This window comes from Chrysemys picta, chromosome 1 (assembly GCF_011386835.1).
Source record: "Chrysemys picta bellii isolate R12L10 chromosome 1, ASM1138683v2, whole genome shotgun sequence".
Lineage (NCBI taxonomy): Eukaryota > Metazoa > Chordata > Testudines > Emydidae > Chrysemys > Chrysemys picta.
In genome coordinates, this window is record NC_088791.1 from 17,421,499 (window position 1) to 17,444,152 (window position 22,654).

Sequence of the window (22,654 nt, forward strand, 5' to 3'; positions counted from 1 at the left end):
GTATATTTGTGAACAGATGAAAAGTTCACTCAAAAGTTCTGTCAGTCCAAAGAAAACATATTGCTTTGATGATTTCCCCTCGTCCCCTTGCAAACCCATGCTTCCCCAGGAGAAAAAAGAATACAGTTAGCCAATTTTGCATGGTTCAAGCCAGGTGCTTGCAAATTCAGTAGCATACATTGGCATGTGTTAGCTGCCGAGAAATTGAAATTACTGAAATTCTTATGCCAACATAATTCACTGAAGGCAGTGCATTGAGGATTAAGGAGAACTGTGAGTGCTTGAGGATTATAAAACAAATCAAAAGGGAGTGTCTAGTTATATTTATACATTTCTTCCTTCTTTTAAAGACCAGCTGTATTCCATCAACTTCCATGTTTAAGATGGTATGCTGCATCACCATCATATGTGTTCATTTAATATTTCTATTAATAGTAACCATGCTAGGCAGAACAAAGAATCCAATTGATAATATGTGCTGGTAATATTTAATGTCATAATTAAGTCTGATTATCCCAGAGTGGTAGTGCATCACTCCCTTATTTTAAGCCAAGTGAAATGTACCCATCAACACAAAAATGCAGTCAAGGTTCACAGGTGCATTGCACTTAGCTGCCTTAATTTTATCTTACCACCACATTTCTCTACTTTGCCTTAACCTTACACATATTAATGTGCCATTTAGGCAAATTTTAAGATATAAATGCATTAAGCACCCATGATTTAGTCTGGTGAAGTCTATTACATGGTGTACTGCAATTACCGTTTGATGTCCAATTTACCCCAAATATTTTCTAGTGTTGCTAAGTTATTAAGTAACCATGCTATACAGAAACCTAGCATGCTTCAGTGACCAAATGGATCAACATTTTATGGAATCTGAAATTCAGATACAACTTCCATGCAAAATAACAGACTGAAGTCTCACGTAGGAGCATAGCAAATAGTGTTTCTAATCTTAAAACTAACAACCTCATTCACAGTAAGGCCCCTTTTCTTTACACCGTTAAAAAAGAGTAAGGTGTGAATGCAGTTTTTGACCCCTTCACCCTGCCAGAGTACTGTAAAAGGGACTTGATGTACATAAAAAGCAGGCCCATTGCTTTTAATTATCCATGTAGACAAATGAGTATTCTGTGTGCGTTTGTTTTAAAATGCTCTCTAGATCTGAGCATTTGAAATAGATCTGCACATGACTTCAGGAAATGAAAAGTTACATTTTAAAAGCAAACATTTGTTTATTTGCACCTCATCATAATGCAATGGAAAAATTCTATCTGCATTTACAGTAAGCTTTTATTTTGTGAGGTTATTGAATTTATATTCAATTCTCCATTAGGCAAGGACTTCGGAGAGAACATAAGTGAATTAAAAATGTATCTTGAAGGAATTTTCACATTGCTTTTGCACACAAACCTAAATACAGACGCTGACCTGTGTTACATGGCGTAACTCTGGAGTAACTGCATCAGCTTCCATGGAGTTACTCCAAATTTACCCCAATTTAACCAAGTTCAGAATCTGGCCTTATACCTTCAGTGGAGTTACTCCGGCACCAATATAAACAAAATGGTGATCTGTCTTTTAAGGGGTTACTCTGGATTTACACCAAGATAATGGAGATCAGAGTCTGACCCTTAGTATTCTATCAGAACAAAACAGGATCTAGAGGTCTGGGTCTAAATTCCCTAGATTCCTCTGAAGGAGCAATAAATAACCTTGAAGACATAATTGTCACCATGAAGTCTTATTAACAGTATTACTATTAAATTCCAGCTGCATTTACGATGCAAGTTAGATTGACAAGCAGAATATATGGCCAGGGGGCCAGCCCACTGGCATTAAATTTCCACCTCTTTTACTCGATCATTTTTATAGCTGTGTGTGCATTTAATATAAAGGATACTGCAGGTGCTGATATTACTCACATCCAACTGTAATTCCAACGTTAGCCTGATAACGCACCAATACCATGCTAGCTTGCCTAAGGCGAGAATTTCAAAAGGGTGGATACAGGAACACACAATGGAAACATCACCCCAAACATTATAGACTTTCCCTCTGTGCAAAGGAAGATGAGAACTGGTTGTCAATCTTTTATATCTTGTTGAAAAAAAATCTTATTTAAAAAAGCACATTAAAAGAATTAAGTGTGATGTGCATATTCACCTTTAATCATAGTAAGTCCAGATACATGACCCTAAATTACCATGTGAATGTTTCGTTTTATAAAATGCCATCAGCAACATTGTTGATAATGCCTAGCAGAGGGGATACACTATAACGGGAACAAGAAATTGGGATGCCCCCATTTATTTCCTCATTCCCATGTTACCATGTAAAGCAAAAAAGGAGCGAGACAGTGATAACCCTGTATCCAAGTGATAATTTATAAGTTGTAGCCCTTTGTTGGCAATATAGTGTTTTTAACAGTAAAAGCTTGGAAACAGAGGGTGAAAAATACCCAATAATGAAGGTCAGAGTATCAATGCAGATCTCCAGGTAGCAGAACTGTAAAACAGCCAATCTAATAGTTCTCTCTCTCTAGACATATACACCCCCTTAAATGGTTCGCATGTTAGACAGTCTCACACTGGCGGTCTTGCAGCTGCTGAGAACTCTCAAGCTACAACCGACTGGAGCTGGGTCGCCCAACAGCGCTTCACCTGCTCCAGTATGTGTCGGTGGCGACTGGGTAATGTAGGCTCGGGATCCCCTCCCCCCTCTTGAAATATGCCGAGAGCCCTCAATCTCCTTTGATGTCAGTGGAAGCTAGAAGCGCTCTCTACACAGGAATACTTAGCACATGGCAGGATGAAGTCCTCAATCACCCTCATAGAATCATAGGGTTGGAAGAGACCTCAGGAGGTCATCTAGTCCAATCCCCTGCTCAAAGCAGAAGCAACACCAACTAAATCATCCCAGCCAAGGCTTTGTCAATAGCTACGCCTCATACCCTGTTGTGGGATTAAAGGGATCAGAGAACACCTTTCTGACACACCAGATTTTGCAGAACCAACCCCAGCACCGGACTTTCCCCGTCTGACTGTTTTTACTTGGGAGCACAAAGTTCCCGAATGGAAAAAGGCGAAGGCTGCCCCGCTAAGGAGAGTGGGAGAGCGGAGCAGCCGGGGGGGGACCAGTCCACCCCCGCCTGGAACGTGCAACACTTTTACTTTCCCTTTCAGAGCGTTCAGAAAAACGCTTCGTTCTGTTTCGCACCCACAGGTCGGCACGCACGCAAAGAGCACGCGCCGGTCTCTGCCCAGCTGGGCGCTTTTCCTCGCCTGGAAAGTGTGACTCCGGCACCCGACAGCAGCCCCACGGGTTGTCATTCAATGGCACAGCGCCCTGGGTGTCTCTCTCTCTCTCTATATATATACACACACACACACACCCCTCTCCGATGGGTCACTCCAATAAAGAGCGGTCTGTCTCCTCCAAAAAGCAAACTCATGGACAGGACAAAGGTCCTCTCTGGCAAGAAAGAGTGATGGGGGAGGGGTGATCCCCCTTTGAAGCGGCTCCGCTCGCGTCTCCATAGAGTCGCCTTCCCAAGTGCAGTTGTGCAAGAGCCGGGAGACAAAAGCCGAGAGGAGTCTCCCGGTTGCCCAGACAGCCCCGCGCCTCCCCGGGTGACAGCAGCTTCCCAAGGCATTAACAATGCTCCCCCCCCCGCCTACCTTGGTTCTCATCGGAGACAGGAGCCCTTCCATTGTGGCTGGATCCTCATGCCAATCCGTCCTCCAGTTTAGTCCCTGCCTCAGTCATTCCCCCATGGCCGGAGTCAGCGTCACCTCAAGACCCACCAGGGACGCGTCCCTCCCAGCAGATGAGCCACCGAGCCAACCTGGCGAACTTAAAACCAGCAGCACTGTGGCGCGCGGTTCCTGGTGGAGCTTTCCTCTCGCCACCCCCCTCTCCGCCTAAGCTGCCTGTAGCTAGATTTGTACCAGAGTCGCTGACAAACGCTCCCTGTCTTACGTAATGCGATCAGCACAGGACAAGTGATCTTAGCCCAAGCGCAGGGATCAGCTCACACGGGACAAGTGTGGAGGGTCCGGGACTCTGCATTGCCTATGTTATTAATAGGCTGCATTTTCTAGCCGCCTTTTGTGTGGCTGACAAGTCACCACTCTCTGGAGTCGGTAAAAAGACTGACAAAAAGTCAGAATTACAGGTGTGGCTGGGCAGTAGATTTTCTTGGGTTATTATTATTTAAACATCCTGATCCAGAATGTTAAGCAACATCTGATACCTATTCACCACCGCAGGCAGTTCTCGAACAGCTGAGTATCAACTCCGGAGGGCTTGTGCTGTCAAGGAGGATGCTGAATACACCCACCCCCTGTCTGTTTCACTCAAGGCTGCTGCTCTCAGTTGTAAATGAAAGACGAAAAGCGGATGGGATGAAAGGAACCCAGTGCTCTGAGGGCAGGTCTTCACTACGGGGGTCGATTTAAGATACGCAAATTCAGCTACACGAATAGCGTAGCTGAATTCAACCTATCGGAGCCGACTTACCCCGCTGTGAGGACGGCGGCAAAATCGACCTCCGCGGCTCCCCGTCGACGGCGCTTACTCCCACCTCCGCTGGTGGAGTAAGAGCGTCGATTCAGGGATCGATTGTCACGCCCCGACGAGACGCGATAATTCGATCCCCGAGAGATCGATTTCTACCCGCCGATTCAGGCGGGTAGTGTAGACCTAGCCTAAGGTTGGAGAGCAGCAAGCCAACTGCATTGGGCGTTTCCCTGTCCTCACTCCATGGGATCGTGTCCTCTTTAGGGAAAGGATGTGAATCCAGATACTGGTCCAAGCTTTGTAGTTGACCCCCAACAATAGATGAACCGAATCCTTAAACTCTAAACACACACAAAGGCTGGGAAAGTTTAGATCTGGGTCCAAACTCTGTGGCTCTGTCTGACCTTTAAGGACAGCTTGGTCTTGAAATATGCTGAGCGCTCTCAATCCCCTTTGAGGTCAATGGAAGCTACAAGTGCACTCTACACAGGAATACATGGCACATTGCAGGACAAAGTCCTAAATCACCATCATACCCTTACATAGAATTAAAATGATCAAAGAATACCTTTCTAGTACACCAATCTTTGCTAGAGGTGTTTAATCAAGGGGTGTATGGTGATCCAGCTGTCTTTATACACCAGTACGCTGTGATAAAATGGAGCAAAAGGAGAGTCATTCACAATACGGTAACATTTCAGAGACGTGGCAATCAGTGATCCTGTCCTGTCTTGTCATGCCTGATATACATCCCTGCGAAGTTTCCTTATGGTGACCTGTATATTCACTATGTCACTAAATAGGACAATAAGATCAGCTGCTGTGTTACATTTTGTGTGTGCTGCTCGGGGATCATGTGACCAGTCAGATCATCAGCTGAACAAAAGGTAGCATCAAGGTGTTGCCACGGTGACTTCCCAGCAGTCTGAATTGCTATGGCATTATAAGGGGAGGGGGGGGGGAATCCCAATCATCTACTGTAGCAATGTTGAACATACCTTATTTTTAGAATGTGCAGCATGTAGAACACTAATGAATATTTAACACTGTAAGCGTCTTTCCTGCTTGCTTTTCTTTTCGTGGCTTGTTTGCTATAAATGCAACGTTTGCCTTTAAAAGAGTATGAATTTCATTGCTATGATGCTTTTTCTTTCACAGCTTTTCCTGCATTTTGTTAGACTCTTATTAAATAGCAGATGCTAACAAATGGAGGCCAAAGCACTACACCCATAGTATCAGCAAAACAAATCCCACATTAGAAGGAAGCAACGTAGTCCTGGGAATACGTCAAGAGAATGGGAGACATGGATCTGGAATCTATTCCAGGCTTCGCTACTGACTTGCTGCATGATATTAATCAAGTTACTCAGGGCCAAGTTGTGATTTGGAATACAAGTCCACGTAACGGAGTAAGAGCAGCCCAGATACTCCTGCAGGCCCAACATCCAGGTAGCCTGCAAAAGGGTAAGTGGGAGCTGTGTGCACCTGCTTACTCCTAATTAGAGCTGGCCAACATCCTGTCATTGTAAAAAGGGCCATGCAAAAAATATTTCGAAACAAATTCAAACACACCACATAAAAATGAAAAATGTACAGATTTTCTTCCCCCCCCCACCCGCTTCTCCCATGCCCTCCTTTTTCAATGGAAAAATGGGAAAGAGTACAGAACCCAAAACCAAAAGCCTGAAAATTTCCCATGTTTACATGATACATTTTGAATAATGGGGACAGCAGATGGACATAGGTAATGTTGGCTCCACCCCAGCACTCACTGGCCAGTGTAGCCAAGCTAGTGCATGAGGTGGTAGAATTTGCTACTGGTATAGGCCAGTAAACTACCCCCCCCACCCCAATCAAACAAGGAAGTAGTGGGGGCGGGCGCACTGCAACTCAAAGAGGGGTCTTTGAGGTCCAATGCTACTGGGGATACTCCTAGGGTGATGCAGCTCATGCACTACTGTCTTGGTGAGGACTTGGCCTAAAGTCACAATCGAGCCCATAAGCTCTGTGCCTCAGTTTCCCTAACTTGAATATGTGGGATAGGGAGTTCTAGTCCTGTGCATTACCCACAAAACTACTGAAGATAGGTTAGACGGATGATGCTTTGAGTTCCTGTCTCAGCAGAGGATTCATTTTAACGGTGAAGTTATAAATCCCTCCCTCCACCCCCCAAGTGGCTAGTCGATTCTTTTCTGAACTCCTCTGTTACTACATATAAAGAAGGATTTTGATCAGAAAGGTAAGTCTGTAACAATGTTGTGTTTTGGTCGGTGTTTATTCTAGCCTGTAACTTTCATATAGTCACATGTGTTTCCTTTACAAGACATTTGCAGAGTTGTGGGTTTTGTTATTTGGAGACTGCCAGCACGACAAATGCAATCTGGGGTGCCTTAAAGCTAAGGCCAGGTCTATACTACAGACCTATATTGATATAACTACATTGCTGAGGGATGTGAAAAATCCACCTGGCCTAGCCCACTACTCTGGATTCCAGTCCAGGGACCCCATGTCTAGGAACTACAGTCTGCTTGCTCCCAGACCATGTGGCTATTTCCCAGGACTCCTTACTTCCTTGTTCTGTCCCCCTGGATTTACTGGTCCAAACTCCTTCCTCTCAGGGAGTAACTATAGGCTACTTCCCTGTAACTTCTTGGCAGACTGTCACCCCAAACTCCCCCACCCTTCTCCCAGGGAGTGACCGTAGACTACTTCCTCTGGAGCTCCCTTCTGGTCTCAGCTTGCTGCTTTACACAAGCTCAACCTTTCCCTAGCCAGCTGGGGTTCCTCATCAATTGGCCTTTGAAACCCTGGGTCTCCACCAGGTGATGCCTATCAGGTTAATTGACCTAATTTAACCTGCTCTGCCTTGTGTTGCATGGACAGCCCATCCCATATGGCACTGATTTTATGGCACTCAAGAAATAAAAACAACTCTTTATTTGATTGCATCCTTAAGATCTAAATGCCCCATTTCTCAGTTGTTCCATTCCACTCACAAAGCAATATTATGACTGTTAAAGTCTACTCCTAAGATTTTTTTAAAGTGACAAGTAATTTTGGGTGCCCATGTTGAGATACTTTAAAGAGCCCTGAGGACAGGTGCTAAGCAGTTTCTGACAATCAGGACATTTTAAGTAGAGTTGTCAACCCTCCAGGATTGGCCTGGAGTTGGCATTGGTCTCCTGATGACTAGCAATCCAGGAGATATTAATAGGCTATTTTAAGAAAATGACATTACGTCGGGGGGGGAAAGAGAGAAATCTCCTAGAATAGCTTCAGTGAGAGCTGGTAACCTTCGTTTTAAGATTTCTATAAGTTAGGCACTTAAAAATCACTAGGCACTTTGGAAAAATCTTAGGCTTGATGTTAAGCTACAGGCCAACAAATAAAGTAGCTTAAACCAAAGTCATCTTAGTAGTTAAAACTTTTTGCCCAAAGGCAGTATAACAATTATTTGCTCTCATATTGGCTCTATCCATTGCCCTCAGAGCAGTTTGATACAGTTGGTCTCCCAACACACCAGTGAGATAGGCAAGCATGATCATCCCCATTTAATAGATGGGGAAACTGAAGCAGAAAAGATTGTCCCGTGGCCACACAGTCCGGAGCTGAGAATAAACTGTGGGAGTCATCCACATCCTAGCGCAGGGAGAGGCAGAATTGCCCAGTGGATAGGGCACTGACTGGGAATCAGGACACTTCAGTTCTATTTCAGCTCTGCTACTGGCCTGCTTTGCGATCTGGGTGAGTCTCCTACCTTTGTCTCAGCTGAGTAAAGGTAAATCATACATGGTAAGTCTTTAAGGTGCCACAAGGACTCCTTGTTGTTTTTGCGGATACAGACTAACACAGCTACCACTCTGAAACCTGTCACCATGCAAGGCACTGAATTTAGCCGTATGAAATAGAAATCCATCAACTTCATGATGAAACTCGTGCAGATACAGACAGAGGCATCTGATGAAGTGGGTTTTAGCCCACGAAAGCTTATGCCCAAATAAATTTGTCAGTCTCTAAGGTGCCACAAGGACTCCTTGTTGTTAGAGCTATTCTGTTTCCCTAAGTACTAGAGTAGTTGTGGTCCTGGATGTTATCAAGACATGTGTGAAGCTTTTTATTAGCATACAAATTGTATGAATATATATTTTCAACAGTAAAATGGATGACTCATTCATGCACTTTGCAATCATCCAGACAGGGCACGGTGTTCAGTCTATGTATATAGCAACAGACGCTAAGTGTGTTTGCATTGCGTGAATGAATCAACACAATGGGATAAAAGAAACTGTTTTTGCGGATAGCAATGTCAAGGACTCCACATCCTTGTCTAGATCTAGGTCAAATTAAATGCCGGTTTTTAAAGCTACATCTCAGGCAAACCACAGCTATTATGTTCTCTGTGAGAACACTACCTCTGACCATTATGTTCTCTGTAAGAACACAGTCTCTGATGTAAGGTGACATCCCGCCTATCCTGTAAGTGACAAATACTCTCACTGCCCCATGCACAATGCTCAGAACAGGAGAGAAAACCTTAGCTCTATACAGGGCAGGCAGGGCATTAAAGAGGAAACCATTAGTGTCATATGATGTGTTTGCAGGAAAGGCATCTCTCACTGAAATGCTGAATTGTACAGGTAGACTCCTGTCTACCATGTTAGTCAGTGGAAACAGCTTCTTTCACTGGCTGCCTCACCCTGATTTGTAGAAGGACCAAGGAGCTTCCCACACAACATAAACCCCTCCACTTTGTGCTTCCTAGAAACCCCCCCCCCCTCCACTGCCGGTGCTTTCAACAGTTCTTGAGAGGCACTGCATGCAGAATGGATAAAAACCTATGAGCAGATCCCTCCTTTTAACTTCCCTCTCACGCATTTGCCCTGACAGAATCAGCATCTCAATACAAATCAGAACTGAGCAGCAGACTAAGCTTTTAAAGTGTGACTGTACCTGGAAGAGCGACTCTAAAAATACCACAGAGAGCCCAGGATTTATTCCCAGTCACAGCTCCAACTGTGAGCCCTGCTGTGCAGCCAGATGGGGTGTATGTCTGTGTGGGGTGGGAATATCGGAGTCTCCGCCCACTACTTCTTTGGGTCAGGCCCTAGAATGCCGTTGTGTGATCTTTACAGAAGTTTGTTTTGTAAAACCTCCAACAACTCTGGCTTTGAGAAATATTAAATGGTTGAGGTTAATATTAGCACATAATTTCCACTGATTTTTAGGGCTAGGGTTTATGCCCTTTTCCTTGGAAGATTATTCTACCCTCTAATAATCGCTGTCAGACATTTTTTCCTGATGAGCCTAAATGTTCCTTTTCAGCATTTTAATCCTTCTCATACCACTTCGGTCAACTCTTAACAAGTCCTGCCCCTCTTTCAGCCACCACATCTTTCAAACACTTGGAGAATCATGGCATCACCTTGTGTGACCCTAAGAACCGCTCAATGCCAACTAGGAAAGCAGATTACAAGGATATCCCGATCGTGGTACATATGTTCTGGTTCAACAATGACTAATGTAAGATCTTAAATGAAAGCCAAGATCACACTGTTCATTACTATTGCTGTGAAATGTACATACAGGTGCTATGTAAAAAAGTCTAGTGAAAGTGTTCCTAAAGTCTGAATCAAGGCAGGGTTGATTAACAGGTTTCTGCCAGACAAAGGATGTATATTCACCTGTTTATATGGTTTCACATGTAAATTAAGCATTGTAAGCCAACACAACGGAAGCCCTATTTACATACAAAGTCAACAGAGGGATGGGAAGTCAACACGGAGACAAGACACCAGATAGACAAGACACCAGACACTGAACCACAGAAGGTTGTCCTATCTCTGGGAAATAAGGGGAAGGCAAAAATATACCCCTTTACCCTGCACCTAGAAAGTAAATGGAGAATGCATTTATATTGATGAAAACAGGATCCCAACCAGCCTCGGTTGGAAATGCTGCAAAAAGCAATGGGTGAGATAAGTCTGCTCTAGACAGCAGGTTAGCCTAAGTTTAGTCTCTAGAAAGAATTTATTGATTTTGTTTATAGCTCTTCTGTTTCCATTATCCTTACAATCTCTTAAATCTTGATCTTTGACAATAAACATATGATTGGTTTCACTATAAATATATCTCAGTGCTGTGGTATTATACAAGAAGATGATTCTGAATTGAATCAGCCAAGCTGGTGTGTATACTGTTCCCTTGGAGACAGCAGACCTGGTATTATGGTGAGTGTTCAATGGATAAGAGGCGGAATACTACAGGGGGATGCCTCAAAGCGGCTTGGGGACTGGGGTGCACCTACTGTTCACCTGCAAGGCAAAGTAAGGGCTGGCATAGCCCAGAGCAGATTGTTTGGGGGGCTAACAGACTGGAGGTGTAAGGGAGATGTCACCCAGTTAAGCACAAACAAATCTTCCTCTTGCTGGAGGCGGGGTGGGGTGGGATAAATAAGGTGACTTATGGTCCTGGGCACCCGGAGAACCATCACACCCTGGCATTGCTTAGTCAAGTGAAACATTTTGTTTTTTTCAATTTTTACTCCAGTCCCTTGGTCATTTGTAGCTCTTCTTTGAATTTCCTCTACCACGTTAGCAATCTCCTTCTGATCAAGAGCCCAGAACAATACACAGCATTCTAAGCATGGTTTCATTCCTTACTCTGTGATGTGATCCATCTATACACTCCTGCTGCTTTATTAGCATCTTGCACTGCAAATTGATATCTAGTTTACTGTGCTTCAAGAGCTCCAAACCTTTCCAAGGAATTCCCTTTTACTGACTCCCTGCAGCCCAGTTTATTATTTTCCAGATTATTTTTTTCACTTTTGTAGTTTGAATTTCATTGTATTTAGAGAGAGAGAGAGAGAGAGAGAGAGAGAGAAGCTAAGGCAATGGACTGAGACGCAAGAGACCTAGCTTCTATCCCAGCCTCTCCCACTGACTTGCTTGGTGAACACGAGCATGATATGTCAACTCTCCATGCCTCTGTTTCCGGTCCCATCCCTTCACTAGCCAAACAGGAAGTTATTTGGGACAGAGACTGTCTAGGACTATGGGTTTGTACAGTTCCTAGCCTGGTGGCATCCCAATTTCATTAGGAGCCCTCTATGTGCTACTGTAATACAAAGACATTTCTGCGCATCTTTCTGACCTTCTTAGATCCCTTCTCTGTCTTTATTGGCACAATGGGTTGTTTACCAACCTCCCCACTCCTTCCGGAATATTTATCAAGATGGAAAATACTGATCCCTCCAACACCCCACTAGACACCACCCCAACTAGACACATTGATGTTTATATTCATAGACCTCATGGCTGTAGCTCAGACAGTTTCAATCTAAGCAACTATCCCCACTTTCTTCAAAGTGAATTTGAGTGACTATTTTAAGTAGGATTTCATGAGGAACTATTATAATATATAATTTGATCATTATCAAATGCTTTGTTAAAATCTAAGTGCCTGATCTCCTTCCACTGAAGTCAATGGCAAAGCTCACAGAGCAGGAATAGACCCTATCTTACATCTACTGCAGTCCTTGAGTCTCTAATTCTATTGGATACAAGGATTAAGGCTGTATGCTATGATTTTCATTTGTTATCATAAAAGTGTGCTGATTACTGGTTATTGTTCATCTTGGTGAGGAGAACATTGTCATACTAGGGTACAATCCAGACTAACAAGTAGCTGCATCACCCCTGCCCTGTAATCTTGGGTGCCCTTTACAATGCCTTCCTAGTGTAGCCTCCAACATGGACTGCTCACATACAGCCTTCAGCATGTAAATCACTCCCAGATACATCTGCAGCCAGCCAGCCACACTTGGGCTCTTACCAGCCTTAAAGATTACCACAGGGTGACCCCAGCACACTCCCAGATTTTCCCCTAGAAACCTATGTCTTGTACTGCCCCCAGATACTACAAATATATTAAGGCAGTGATTCCTTTAAGGGAATAATATGCACACAACTTGTTACCCAAATGGAGTTACTCAGACACTTCAACTGGATCAGATAAAACAATAAAACACATCTATAAACTACATCAAGATAGAGTTCTAGAGAGTACAAGTAATAAGGCATAAAAGTCAGAAATGGTTATAAGAAAAATAGAGGTAAAACACTTACTGGTGCCTAACAAACTATATTCGATGCAAAGTAAAGTTTTCTAACCCAGTGCTTTCAGCAGTTTTACTGACCAATATGTTTAGTCAGGACCCCTCCCCCAGAGTCCAAGAACTGCTTCCTGTCTCTTCAGATGCAATGGGCCGGGAGTGACAGGGTGGGGTTTGTCCCTCTGTTTTATAGTTTCAGTCCTCCTCTTGAAAAACATTGCCAGCTGAGACCCAGGAGACAAAGAGTCTATGTCCAAGGGTGTTCCCTGCTTTTTCCCCCACCTGTTTCAACTTCCTTTGTTTTCACTCCCTGCTTGTGAGTCTGTTTACTGCTTAAATGCAAATTTAGACAAGCACACGTACCTTCTTTTGTTTAGGACAAACCTGACTTCTTCCTGGGCAGGGCTGTGTGGTTTGAAAGATGTGTTAACAACATCATACAAGGGAATCTTATAACTTCAATTACAGTGTTGCCATATATATTTTACCAGGACAATACTGACCAGCAAACAATGAGTTTTCAAATGATACCTTACAAGGCACATTTTGTGCCAAGATTATTACAATAGTGTGCAGGGTGTGAATAGAGGGGTGTATTCCAAATATATCTGATCACTTAATATCTGTTCCCTATTTTACTTGGGACAAGGTTCAATTAACAAGAAAATCATTGTTAAATTTATTTTTCTTGTTTTGAAAGTTGGAACCAAGCCAGTTTTTCTCCTCCCCTCCCAGTCCTTTGAAACCTTCTCAGTTGTCCTTTATTTTGCAAAGATAACAGCTAGTGGCTCAATAAGTTAATTAGCTAATTCACTTTACAGTGCTAAATCCATGTATCACCTGTATGCGGGGATTGGTAGGAATCCTATCTCCCGAAGCATTTCCATACCTGCTTTTAATCTACAATTACATGTACAAGTTCTTCATTACTTCTTGACTGTCCGTCCCTCTTTCCCTTACTTTGCTTATTAAAAACAATTTCAAACCAGTGGATCATCATCCCCTAACACACGATTCTGAGCCTAAGGTGGGATTAAATAGAATCAACGTAAGAACACATGTAAGTGGTTTTCTCTCCTATTGATTCAGGGGAGATTTATAGGTTTGCCTTCCACTAGTGCTAATAGGAGTTATGCAACTGTTTTCCAGTTTAGTGCGTTACAGAGCGAATATGAGCCTGCAATAGCTGCTATATAGAGGGGCTACTCTTTTAGGACAAGCACTAGAGATTCTGCTTCAATACTGGCAGTGTTAGCTTTGCTTTCCACTGAGGAGCCATGATAGAGGATTGTTACACACCAATTTTTTTAAAGCATTCCTTTTAAAGTGCTCCTAGGAGCCTGGGCCTAATATAACAGTGTTGCTGTACCGTTACCAAAGCTACGATGAGTAAAACTAAGAGGTGACCAGATGCAGGTGGTTGGGGGATTTCTTTGTGAGCATTTTGTCATTGGTATCTCAGTCTGGTTCACCCAAATACCACTCAAAGCAGTACTCTGAGTCATAGCGAATCAAGACACACCAAGCCCGTGGCGAACTTTATCTTGTGTTTGACCAGCTCTTGATTTACGGGCATAGAATAGTTTGGACATCTTGCTGTCTCAGTGGCATGATATCCTGAGGGAGGGACTGTCTGAGGTTTGCTCTTCCTCACAATCCCTAAATGCATCTAGGTGCATTATGAAGAAAGGAAGGCCAGTCTGGTAGTTGAGAAGTAGCAATCAGAAGGTGCAGGTTCTATTTCCCATATCTACCACATACTTCCTGGGTGATCCTGAATAAGTCACATGGCAAATCCTTCTATACTTACTTCCATCTCTCTGAAAAGGGGATGTTACATACCTCACAGGGAAGATGTGAAGCTAGATTAAGGAACAGAGCTCCTCAGATGGAAGGTGTTACAGAAATACAAAGTATTATTTATAGAAAGCAATCGTTCCAGACCCAAAAAGATACTTTTAAAAAATGCAATGAACTGTTTGCTTGACTGATTTTAGTGTGGAGAAAAAGTGTTAGGCACAAATACCAACAGCTCCTGTAGCCAAATTATACAAAAACTGAGCTGGGCACAACAGCAGAGCAAAAAGAACAGGAGTACTTGTGGCACTTTAGAGACTAACAAATTTATTAGAGCATAAGCTTTCGTGGACTATAGCCCACTTCTTCGGATGCATACCAACAGCAGAGCACTTCACTTAAAATGCAATCCGGCAGTCCCTATCCAATAAGAGTCATATTGAAGTAGTATGGAGTTGATCTCAACAGACAAAGTATTGCAAGTTTGAGACCAGAACAAGCCCTTCCCTTCTGTATGGGTAAGGAAGTACTAGGGTGGTCACAGTCAAGTAGCTACAAAGGAAAATTGCAAGCCAGGAAGTTCAAAGCCAGGATGCTGAGAGGTAGTGTGAATATATAAAACCCTCACAATATATGATTTTGTGCCCGGGTGTAAAAACTGGATAAAAGCAGGGTCTTACGAGAAACCACATGCTGCAGTTGAATTAAAGTCACCGGAGCAGATAAATTACAAAAACAACCAACCTGTCAGAAATAAGCTATCTGATGATCAACTAGCAATGCAATAGCACTGGTTCTAATTTTAAGAGAGTTGTGGTTGGCTAACAATTTATTAACAACCCTCCTAATCTATACTAGCCACACTGAATGATGTTTGTGTCGTGCCTAAATTTAAACTTATTTTATTATGTTCGGAATTGTTTTGCTTTGTGTACCGGTGATCTCTGCCAAGGTCACCTACTATATTAAAGTGTCCTCTCCCTATTTGGCTCGGTCCCATCATTATTACTAATCACTTCAATTTTCACTTTCTCAAATGGATCTGCATTATTGGAGCCTGAACTGTGCTTGCATTCCTGCCCTTTCCTGACTCTTCTGCGTGATTAATCTCTCTCCCTGCTTCCCTGGAGTTCCCCTTCACTATTGCTACATCCTTACAAAGCAATCATTCTGCCTTGCACCAAGAGAGCACCACATCTGGTCACAAGGAACCACTGTAAGCTTGGCTCAAAGGCATCGCCTGGATGCATCACACACTGTCATTCATCCTCTTGATTATAATGTATTTGCCTATCAGAGTTTGACCGGCTGTGACTTACTACGGTATATCTTGGAGGTTTCTTTATCTCCCGCAAGGTCTCTCATAAGAGACCCTGAAACATTGGAAGGAGGTGTCATTTCGCATGTTTTGCTTGCATCTGAGAGTCTCAAAAACACTTTGCTATCATTAATGAATTTGTTCTACATCAGTGGATTCATAATTAAGTGGACTTAATTTACAAGTCATTTACAAGGCAGTTTACAAACATTAATGGATTTATTGTCCACCAGTGACAGCCACCGGCTGAAGAAGGTGCTGTAAGTATTCTCTCCATTTGCCACAGGGGAGGAGCTGTGGCACAGACTGATTAAATGACTTGCCAAAGGTCACACAGGAAGTGGACCTGTGTTTGAAAGCTACATTTTAACATACAACCACTAGTCTCAGTATCACCTTATCCTCTGAAACAGTGGGGCTGGATGCTCAGCCACCAAAATAGCTTTAAGATTCTGCAGGATTTCACCTTTCGTTGAGCGGGAGGGGGAGGGAAATACCACAGTAAATTTCTAGCCCTTTTAGTTTCAAAGAAAGTCTCCCTGAAGCGAACAGAGTAACTGATGAACAACTGAGGCAGACTTGTCTTCCTGAGTTTACTGACACCCTAAAACAACAACAGCTCTAAAAAATGGAGAAGTTCACAACTTCTAAAGTGGGACATTAAAGTGTGCTCCTCAGGCTGGAATTAAAGGCTTGTCCACACATTGCTCTAGTCCACACCAGAGGGGAGTAAATGCTACCGTGTCGTGCACTAACTGGTCCACATGAACCCTGATGGCATGCACTAGTAGTTCCCTCATGCACATACTGTAGTCCTGTTTCAAACAACACTACATTAACGTGTGCTAAGGAACTTCTAGTGCATGCCAGCAAGGTCCATGTGGAGCAGTTAATGCACAACATGCTCATGTGTGGTAGCATTTACTCCCTTCAGGTGTGGACTAATCATAAGATCCAGATTTTCAATTCATTTTGGTGTAAACTGGGCACCTGGCTTGCATAAATACCACATCTGGGTGGTCAAAATTACATAACTGCCCAACAAGAGGCAGTAATCATGGTGGTCCTAAGAGCACACCCTGTCATTTTTCTCACTGAGTTACATCAAATACATCAGTAGCTTTACAAACTAAAAGCATAGTTACTATACAGGGGCCATATTCTACTACAGATTCATCAATTTTAACACCAGAAGGGACAATTATGGTCTAGTCTGACCTTCTGCATAACACAGCCCAGAGGCTTCCTTCTCTCCAATCCCCATTTGGGAGCACACCTTCCTATTTTTATCAGCACAAGATTCTCTATGGCCACTGGGGCCACAGTGGGGGTGCTCTAGGCTCCTGAGGGGGACGGGGGCAAAAGGGGAAGGATCTTGGGGGTCAGACAGAGAGGGGAGGGGCCTTGGCACCAGGGGAGGAGCTGAGGGCTAGCCTCCCCCAACGGCTGGATCACTGGCTACCCATGGATCAAAGTTAATATATAGCTACAGCTTCATAGACCTCACCCATCATAATTTAAAATGCTTGGCCCTCTTCAGAAAACGAACTCAACATAGCTTCTTTAGCAAGGTCAGGATGAAATGCTTCCTTCACTGGAAGCATGTGGTTTTACTTGGACCCAAGACTGGCTGCATTCAGAACACACTGAACACTAACAAACAGAGCTGTCTGTTCCTTTCCAGACCCAAACCCCGTAGAATAGTTGTGGATCCAGTATTATTTTCAAGCGTTTCTGGTTTCCCTTTTCAAGCAGTTTCCTATAATTGAGACCTTCCCCTATCCAGTTACAGCCTTAAGGTACAGCCCCAGCATCAAAGGCATCACAGGTAACAGACATATTTTCTTGGTATGAATTCATTGTACCTTCAATTTGATCTCTCCAGGATACAGAGTATATATATAAAAAAAGCAGTTTCAGTTCTTGCCCCTCTAGAGTTTTCAAAGCACAAAGAATCTTTCATTGAGATATTATCCCCCCCCCCAATCAGAGTCCCTTTATATCCTACACTTTCTAAGACCTTTACGTCTCTGCCCCTACCTCATCTTTTTGTTTGTACTACAGCAGCACTTACAGGTCCTCACCAAGATCTGGGCCCCATGGCGGTAGGCACTGTACATACACATAGGCTATGAGTCCACCAAAAGTGTGATTTTACATTGGCTTAGCTATCTCAATGCAAAATCCTAGTGGAGGCAAGGTACGGAGAGATTTTCCCTCAGTGTAGCTAGTCGAGGTCAACGCTATACCACCACGACTAGTAAAAACTACCTGGACCTCATTTCCACTAGGAATTTGCATCAAGTGAACCAACAACATAAAAACCACACCCATTTTGCAGTGAAGACACAGGCCTTTGCTTCATTCCAAAAATATGTGCATTCTTATCTTGAGTTAGCTTACTCGAGTGAACACATTTTTCTCTTTTTCTGGGGTAAAGACAAGGCAATGGCCATAGCGAGAGGCAGTCTCTGATATGCAGAGCTTGCAATCTAAATGGACAGGGCAGAGAGAGCAACCATTGTCATTGCCATATAACAGATGGGGCGTCAAGACACAAAAAAGGTTAAGTGACTTGCCCAAGGTCCCATTGGAAGTCCATAGCCTTAGCCAGAAGACCAGCCTTCCTCTCGTCACATCTTTGCTTGACTCCTCCACCAAAGACACAAGTATTATTAACCCCACGTTTCCTTCTTCCAGTGTCTGTGCATTTTTCCGCTGGGCCCCCGTGCACGCAGTGCCCTTCCCGTCCCTTACAAAGCCCCTGCCAGCTCTAGCTCAGTGCCTCTTAACACCCCACTTTGTCTGAGAGACCCACAAGTAGTGAATTTACAGTTCAAGAGAATCCTCTTCACCTCTGGATTTTCCAGTGTGCTTCATCTTTCATGCAATTTTCTTTTAGGGTACATCTACGCAGCAAGAGAAAAAGGCTTTTCTTAACTCACATTAGCTAACCCATGTTACAATAGCAGTGAAGACACGGCAACTCTGTTTTTAACTCAGGTTAGCAGAACAAGTTCAACCCCAGGTTCTCCCACACAGGCTTTAGCTGAAGCTGGTAACCAGAGTTAAAAGCAGCATCTTCACTGCTTTTTTAATGGGAGTGAGCTAACCTCAGTGAAGCACACACTTTTTTTTAAAGGGTAGACGTAAGTTCTCAGCCTGTAAGCTCTTTGGGAAAGGAGCAGTCTGTGAGCTGTATGGTATGGAGTACACTGTGTGAGCTAAACAAAAACCGCAAGTGCTGTGATGGAGAATGAAAACGCCTCCATGAACTCTCTTGAGCCAGTCTCTTTCCGGATTAGATCTCAGATAAAGAGCCATCGCAGCTGTGGCCTTTTCTCTTTTGGTGATGGGGAACTACAAATAAGCAGCAGCAGCTGCCGCCACGGGTGCATCAGCCCTGTAGCAAGATTCACAGAGATTTGGGGAGCAACAGTAGAAGTAGATTTCACAGCATCGCTAGCTTGCTCTGCACCCTGCAAAACACACATGGCTGCCGCCACAGAAAGAGGCCTACAAGATTTTACAGTCAATGCTTACAAACCTGGGTGCCTAGACTCCTACATCCAGACTTTAGCGACTTGATTTTCAGAGGTGTCATTAACTTTAACGGGAGCTGGGGCTGCTCAGTACTTCTGAGAGTCAGGCTGCTTCATTTAGGTGCTTAATTATAGATTTAAGAGCCTGACTTTAGGCTCCCAGGTCTCAAAGTCTCCTGGACTCCAAAAATTACCCTCGGGAGAGTCAGACGCTGTCCTAAAGAGCTTGCAATCTAGATAGGCAGTGCAGAGAACGCATTTGTGGTTAAGTCCCTGGGACTCAGGAAAATGGGGGTGTATTCCCAGCTGCACCATAGGCAGCTTCCTGTACGACCATGGTCTTGTCAAGTAGGCACCTAATTCCCATTGATTGCAACGAAAGTTAGAAATCTAAATACCTCTCTTTTTGCGTTGGGTATCCATCTGTGGATGGAGCTATTGGTTGGACTTCCCTACCCAGGGCCGGCTCCAGGCACCAGCCGAGCAAGCTCGTGCTTGGGGAGGAAGATTCTACGGGGAGGCATTCTGCCCAATCCTAGGGCGGCACGGCTGCTTTTTTTTTTGTTCGCCGATCCAGATGCCCTGTAGGGGGCGGCAGCGCGGAGGAGGGGAGCGCCCTGCTGGGAGCGGGCTGCGCACTCCGTCTGCCCCAGCTGGTGCCAGGTCTGTAGCAAGCCCGGCAGGGCAGCCTGCGTCCTTCCCTCCCCGCCGACCGGAGCGGCGTGGAGCCCTCCCGGCAGGCGGCGTGGAGGTCGGGGCCATGTGGCGAGTGTCCTGCTGAAGCCCTGGCCGCACCCCTTCTCTCTCCCCCCTGCTCCCTCGCTCTCCCCTCCGCTAGCTGGGGCACATCTGCAGCGCAGGAAGTCCCCCTGCACCCTGGCTCCAGCCGCCCCACAGGTTTTGGTGGGTTTTTTTGCTTTGCCGTTCTGGCTGCCCCGATTTTTTTTTTGTTCGCTTGGGGTGGCAAAAAAGCCAGAGCAGGCCCTGTCCCTACTTCATAGAGATGTTGCAATACATTAAAGATTGATAGCTGCTGAGATGCTTCCGTAATGGGGGCAATATATGTATCTAGATATCTAGAAAGATGGCTCCCTTTCTAGGAACATTCAGAGGAAGAAAATCCAGTGATTTCAGTTTCATCGTCTGCCCTCATCTCAGATGTTGATGTGCTGGACATCTTATACAATGTTCTCATTTTCTAGTGTTCATATGTACAGACAAAAACTTTTCTTAAGTGAATAATCTGTCAAAACTCATTTAGCTGAACCCAATTATCAGAAAAACTCATTAGCTCAAAATGAGGTCATCCCCCCCTCATGGGTCCAAATACTTTGAAGTGCCCCCACTCATCTGAACTGCTGTATATCTGAACTTCTTCCCTGCTCTTCGATCTCATCTAGATAAATAAGGTTTGACCATAATCACATTTTATAATGGCTTGGAAAAGTCATCTTTCCAAGAAAATACATCATTAGTGTGTTCACAGCAGGGTTTTATTTCCCCTTGTAATTTAGAGGCAGTATCTTCCCCACCCCCATGATTTTCCTCTACTAGATTTTTTTTAACAAATTAAAATCTGCATTTTTTAATACACAGATACTGTAGAAGCTGTCACACCTAATAAGAACAAGAAAAAGAAAGATGAAAGCATTCTGCTCATTTCTGAACAGCTGGGAATGGCACTGAGAAAAGCAGAGAAATTGAGATTAGTACAGAGCTTTCACAGGGTAAGAAAACCCAGCTGCTTGGAGAAAAAAAAAATCAGATCTATTGAACATAAAGACTTCATGCAGCAAAAACCATCTTGCTGATAAAGGAAAGTAACAATGTACATGCAGGGCAATATAGTCTTGAATTATATTGGAAAATAAAAGGGCAGCTCTCTCTATTTTTTTCTCTTTAGAAAATACATGAGCTATTCCAAATTATGCACACTCATTGCCTCTTTCCCCCATCTCTAAACAATCAACTCCAAGATTTTCAATCTCCAATAATTTACCCCATGGTTCAGCAGACAGGGCACTGCATTAAGAATTAGCAAACCCAGGTTCCATTCCCAGCTGTGCTATTGACTTTGTATAAGCCATTTAACTGCTGTGGCTCAGTTTCCCCATTTCTAGGGACATCACTACCTTTGTGAAGTGCTTTGACATCTCTAGATGAAAAAGCACCATTTGAGCACTATGCCTTATTACCAATATCTTTGTACTGCTGACCTACCAGAGTTCAGCATTCAGGACCCATATAGCATACAGAGAGCTGGTCGTTTCATGGAAAACTCTGATATTTTATCCAAAAACCCCAAAGATTCAGTTGAAAACAAAGTTTTCAGCCTGAAAGCTTTTGGTTTTCAATGAAAACGCAACATTTTCTGAAGAAAGCAGATGCTTTCCAGGGAAAAATTAGTTCAGCTGAATACCCAGTTTTCCATCCAAAAACAGCTTCCATGAAAAAGCTTCAACCATTTGAGTACAGTATGCTGCTTTGTGATGAGGGAAGGTTTCAGTGGAATCCAGCTATCTCTCAAGTACAGTAGACTCTCCTTACAAGAATATTTGGAAGTTCCAAAGACTAAAATGCCTGTAAGCAAGGGAGCCTCCAGAAATCCGGCCCCCGGCTATGCACTTTCAATCCCTGTGGAGCTAGCCCTGCTGCAGATGCAGTTCCTTGTCCACCAAGTCCGTGCCACACTCAGCTCCCATCTTCCAGCCCTGCCTGCCCAGGTGCAGTGTCACTCCCGATCTCTGAGAAGGAACATGGGCTGCTGGAAGTGGGGTGAGGCCTGGCAGGCTCCCCAAGTGCAGGAGCCAGCCCCATGACAGTGGAGAGGAGGAACAGGGCTGACCACCCCACTGTCTACTCGGATTTGGCCCCACAGCCCCTCTGGAGGGCCAAAATTGAGTGAGTGGTGTTGCAACCTCTGTGCACCCTTCCCCCCACCCCTCCCCATCGTGGCAGAGGGCCAGCAGGGCCAAACCTGAGTGGGCAGTGGGGTAGCCAATGCTGCCCCTTCTCACCACTGCCAAATGCGGTGCATGGTGTGTAAACGTGTGAACAGCTGTGGTTGCCCCTGCCTGGAAGTGAAGAACTTAGGGATTTAGCCAATTCATCATTGCCTTTGTTACACACTGTGCCCATGATAATCACGCTAGTAAAAGTTTGCAAGATCCAAGCACCTCATCCCATCCCAACACTACTCCACCCCCCTTCCCCTCCAACTTACACTGCTCATACAAACTTAACTTTGCTCCCCAAAATAGGTAAAAAAAATCCCATTATAAAATCCCATACCTATTTAAGGGAACTACTTCCAATAAGATCCTAGTAACCTGACTTACTTTTTTTTTTTTTTTTAAAGTG

The 22,654-nt window shown here is 44.1% G+C and overlaps 1 protein-coding gene across 2 annotated transcripts in view; it reads right to left on the reverse strand.

The window, feature by feature from the left end:
• The window catches only part of FRMD4A (FERM domain containing 4A), a 529,915-nt gene that overhangs the window by 396,036 nt on the left and 111,225 nt on the right, over positions 1 to 22,654 (reverse strand). The window contains exon 1 of one of the 2 annotated variants that reach the window (XM_065553618.1): positions 3,684 to 3,928. The exons of the other annotated variant lie outside the window; for it this stretch is intronic. Within the exon in view, the coding sequence (XP_065409690.1) occupies positions 3,684 to 3,716 (33 nt within the window). The 5' untranslated portion in view covers positions 3,717 to 3,928. Of the gene's footprint in view, positions 1 to 3,683; positions 3,929 to 22,654 lie in introns of those variants that run through there. 2 annotated transcript variants of the gene reach the window in all.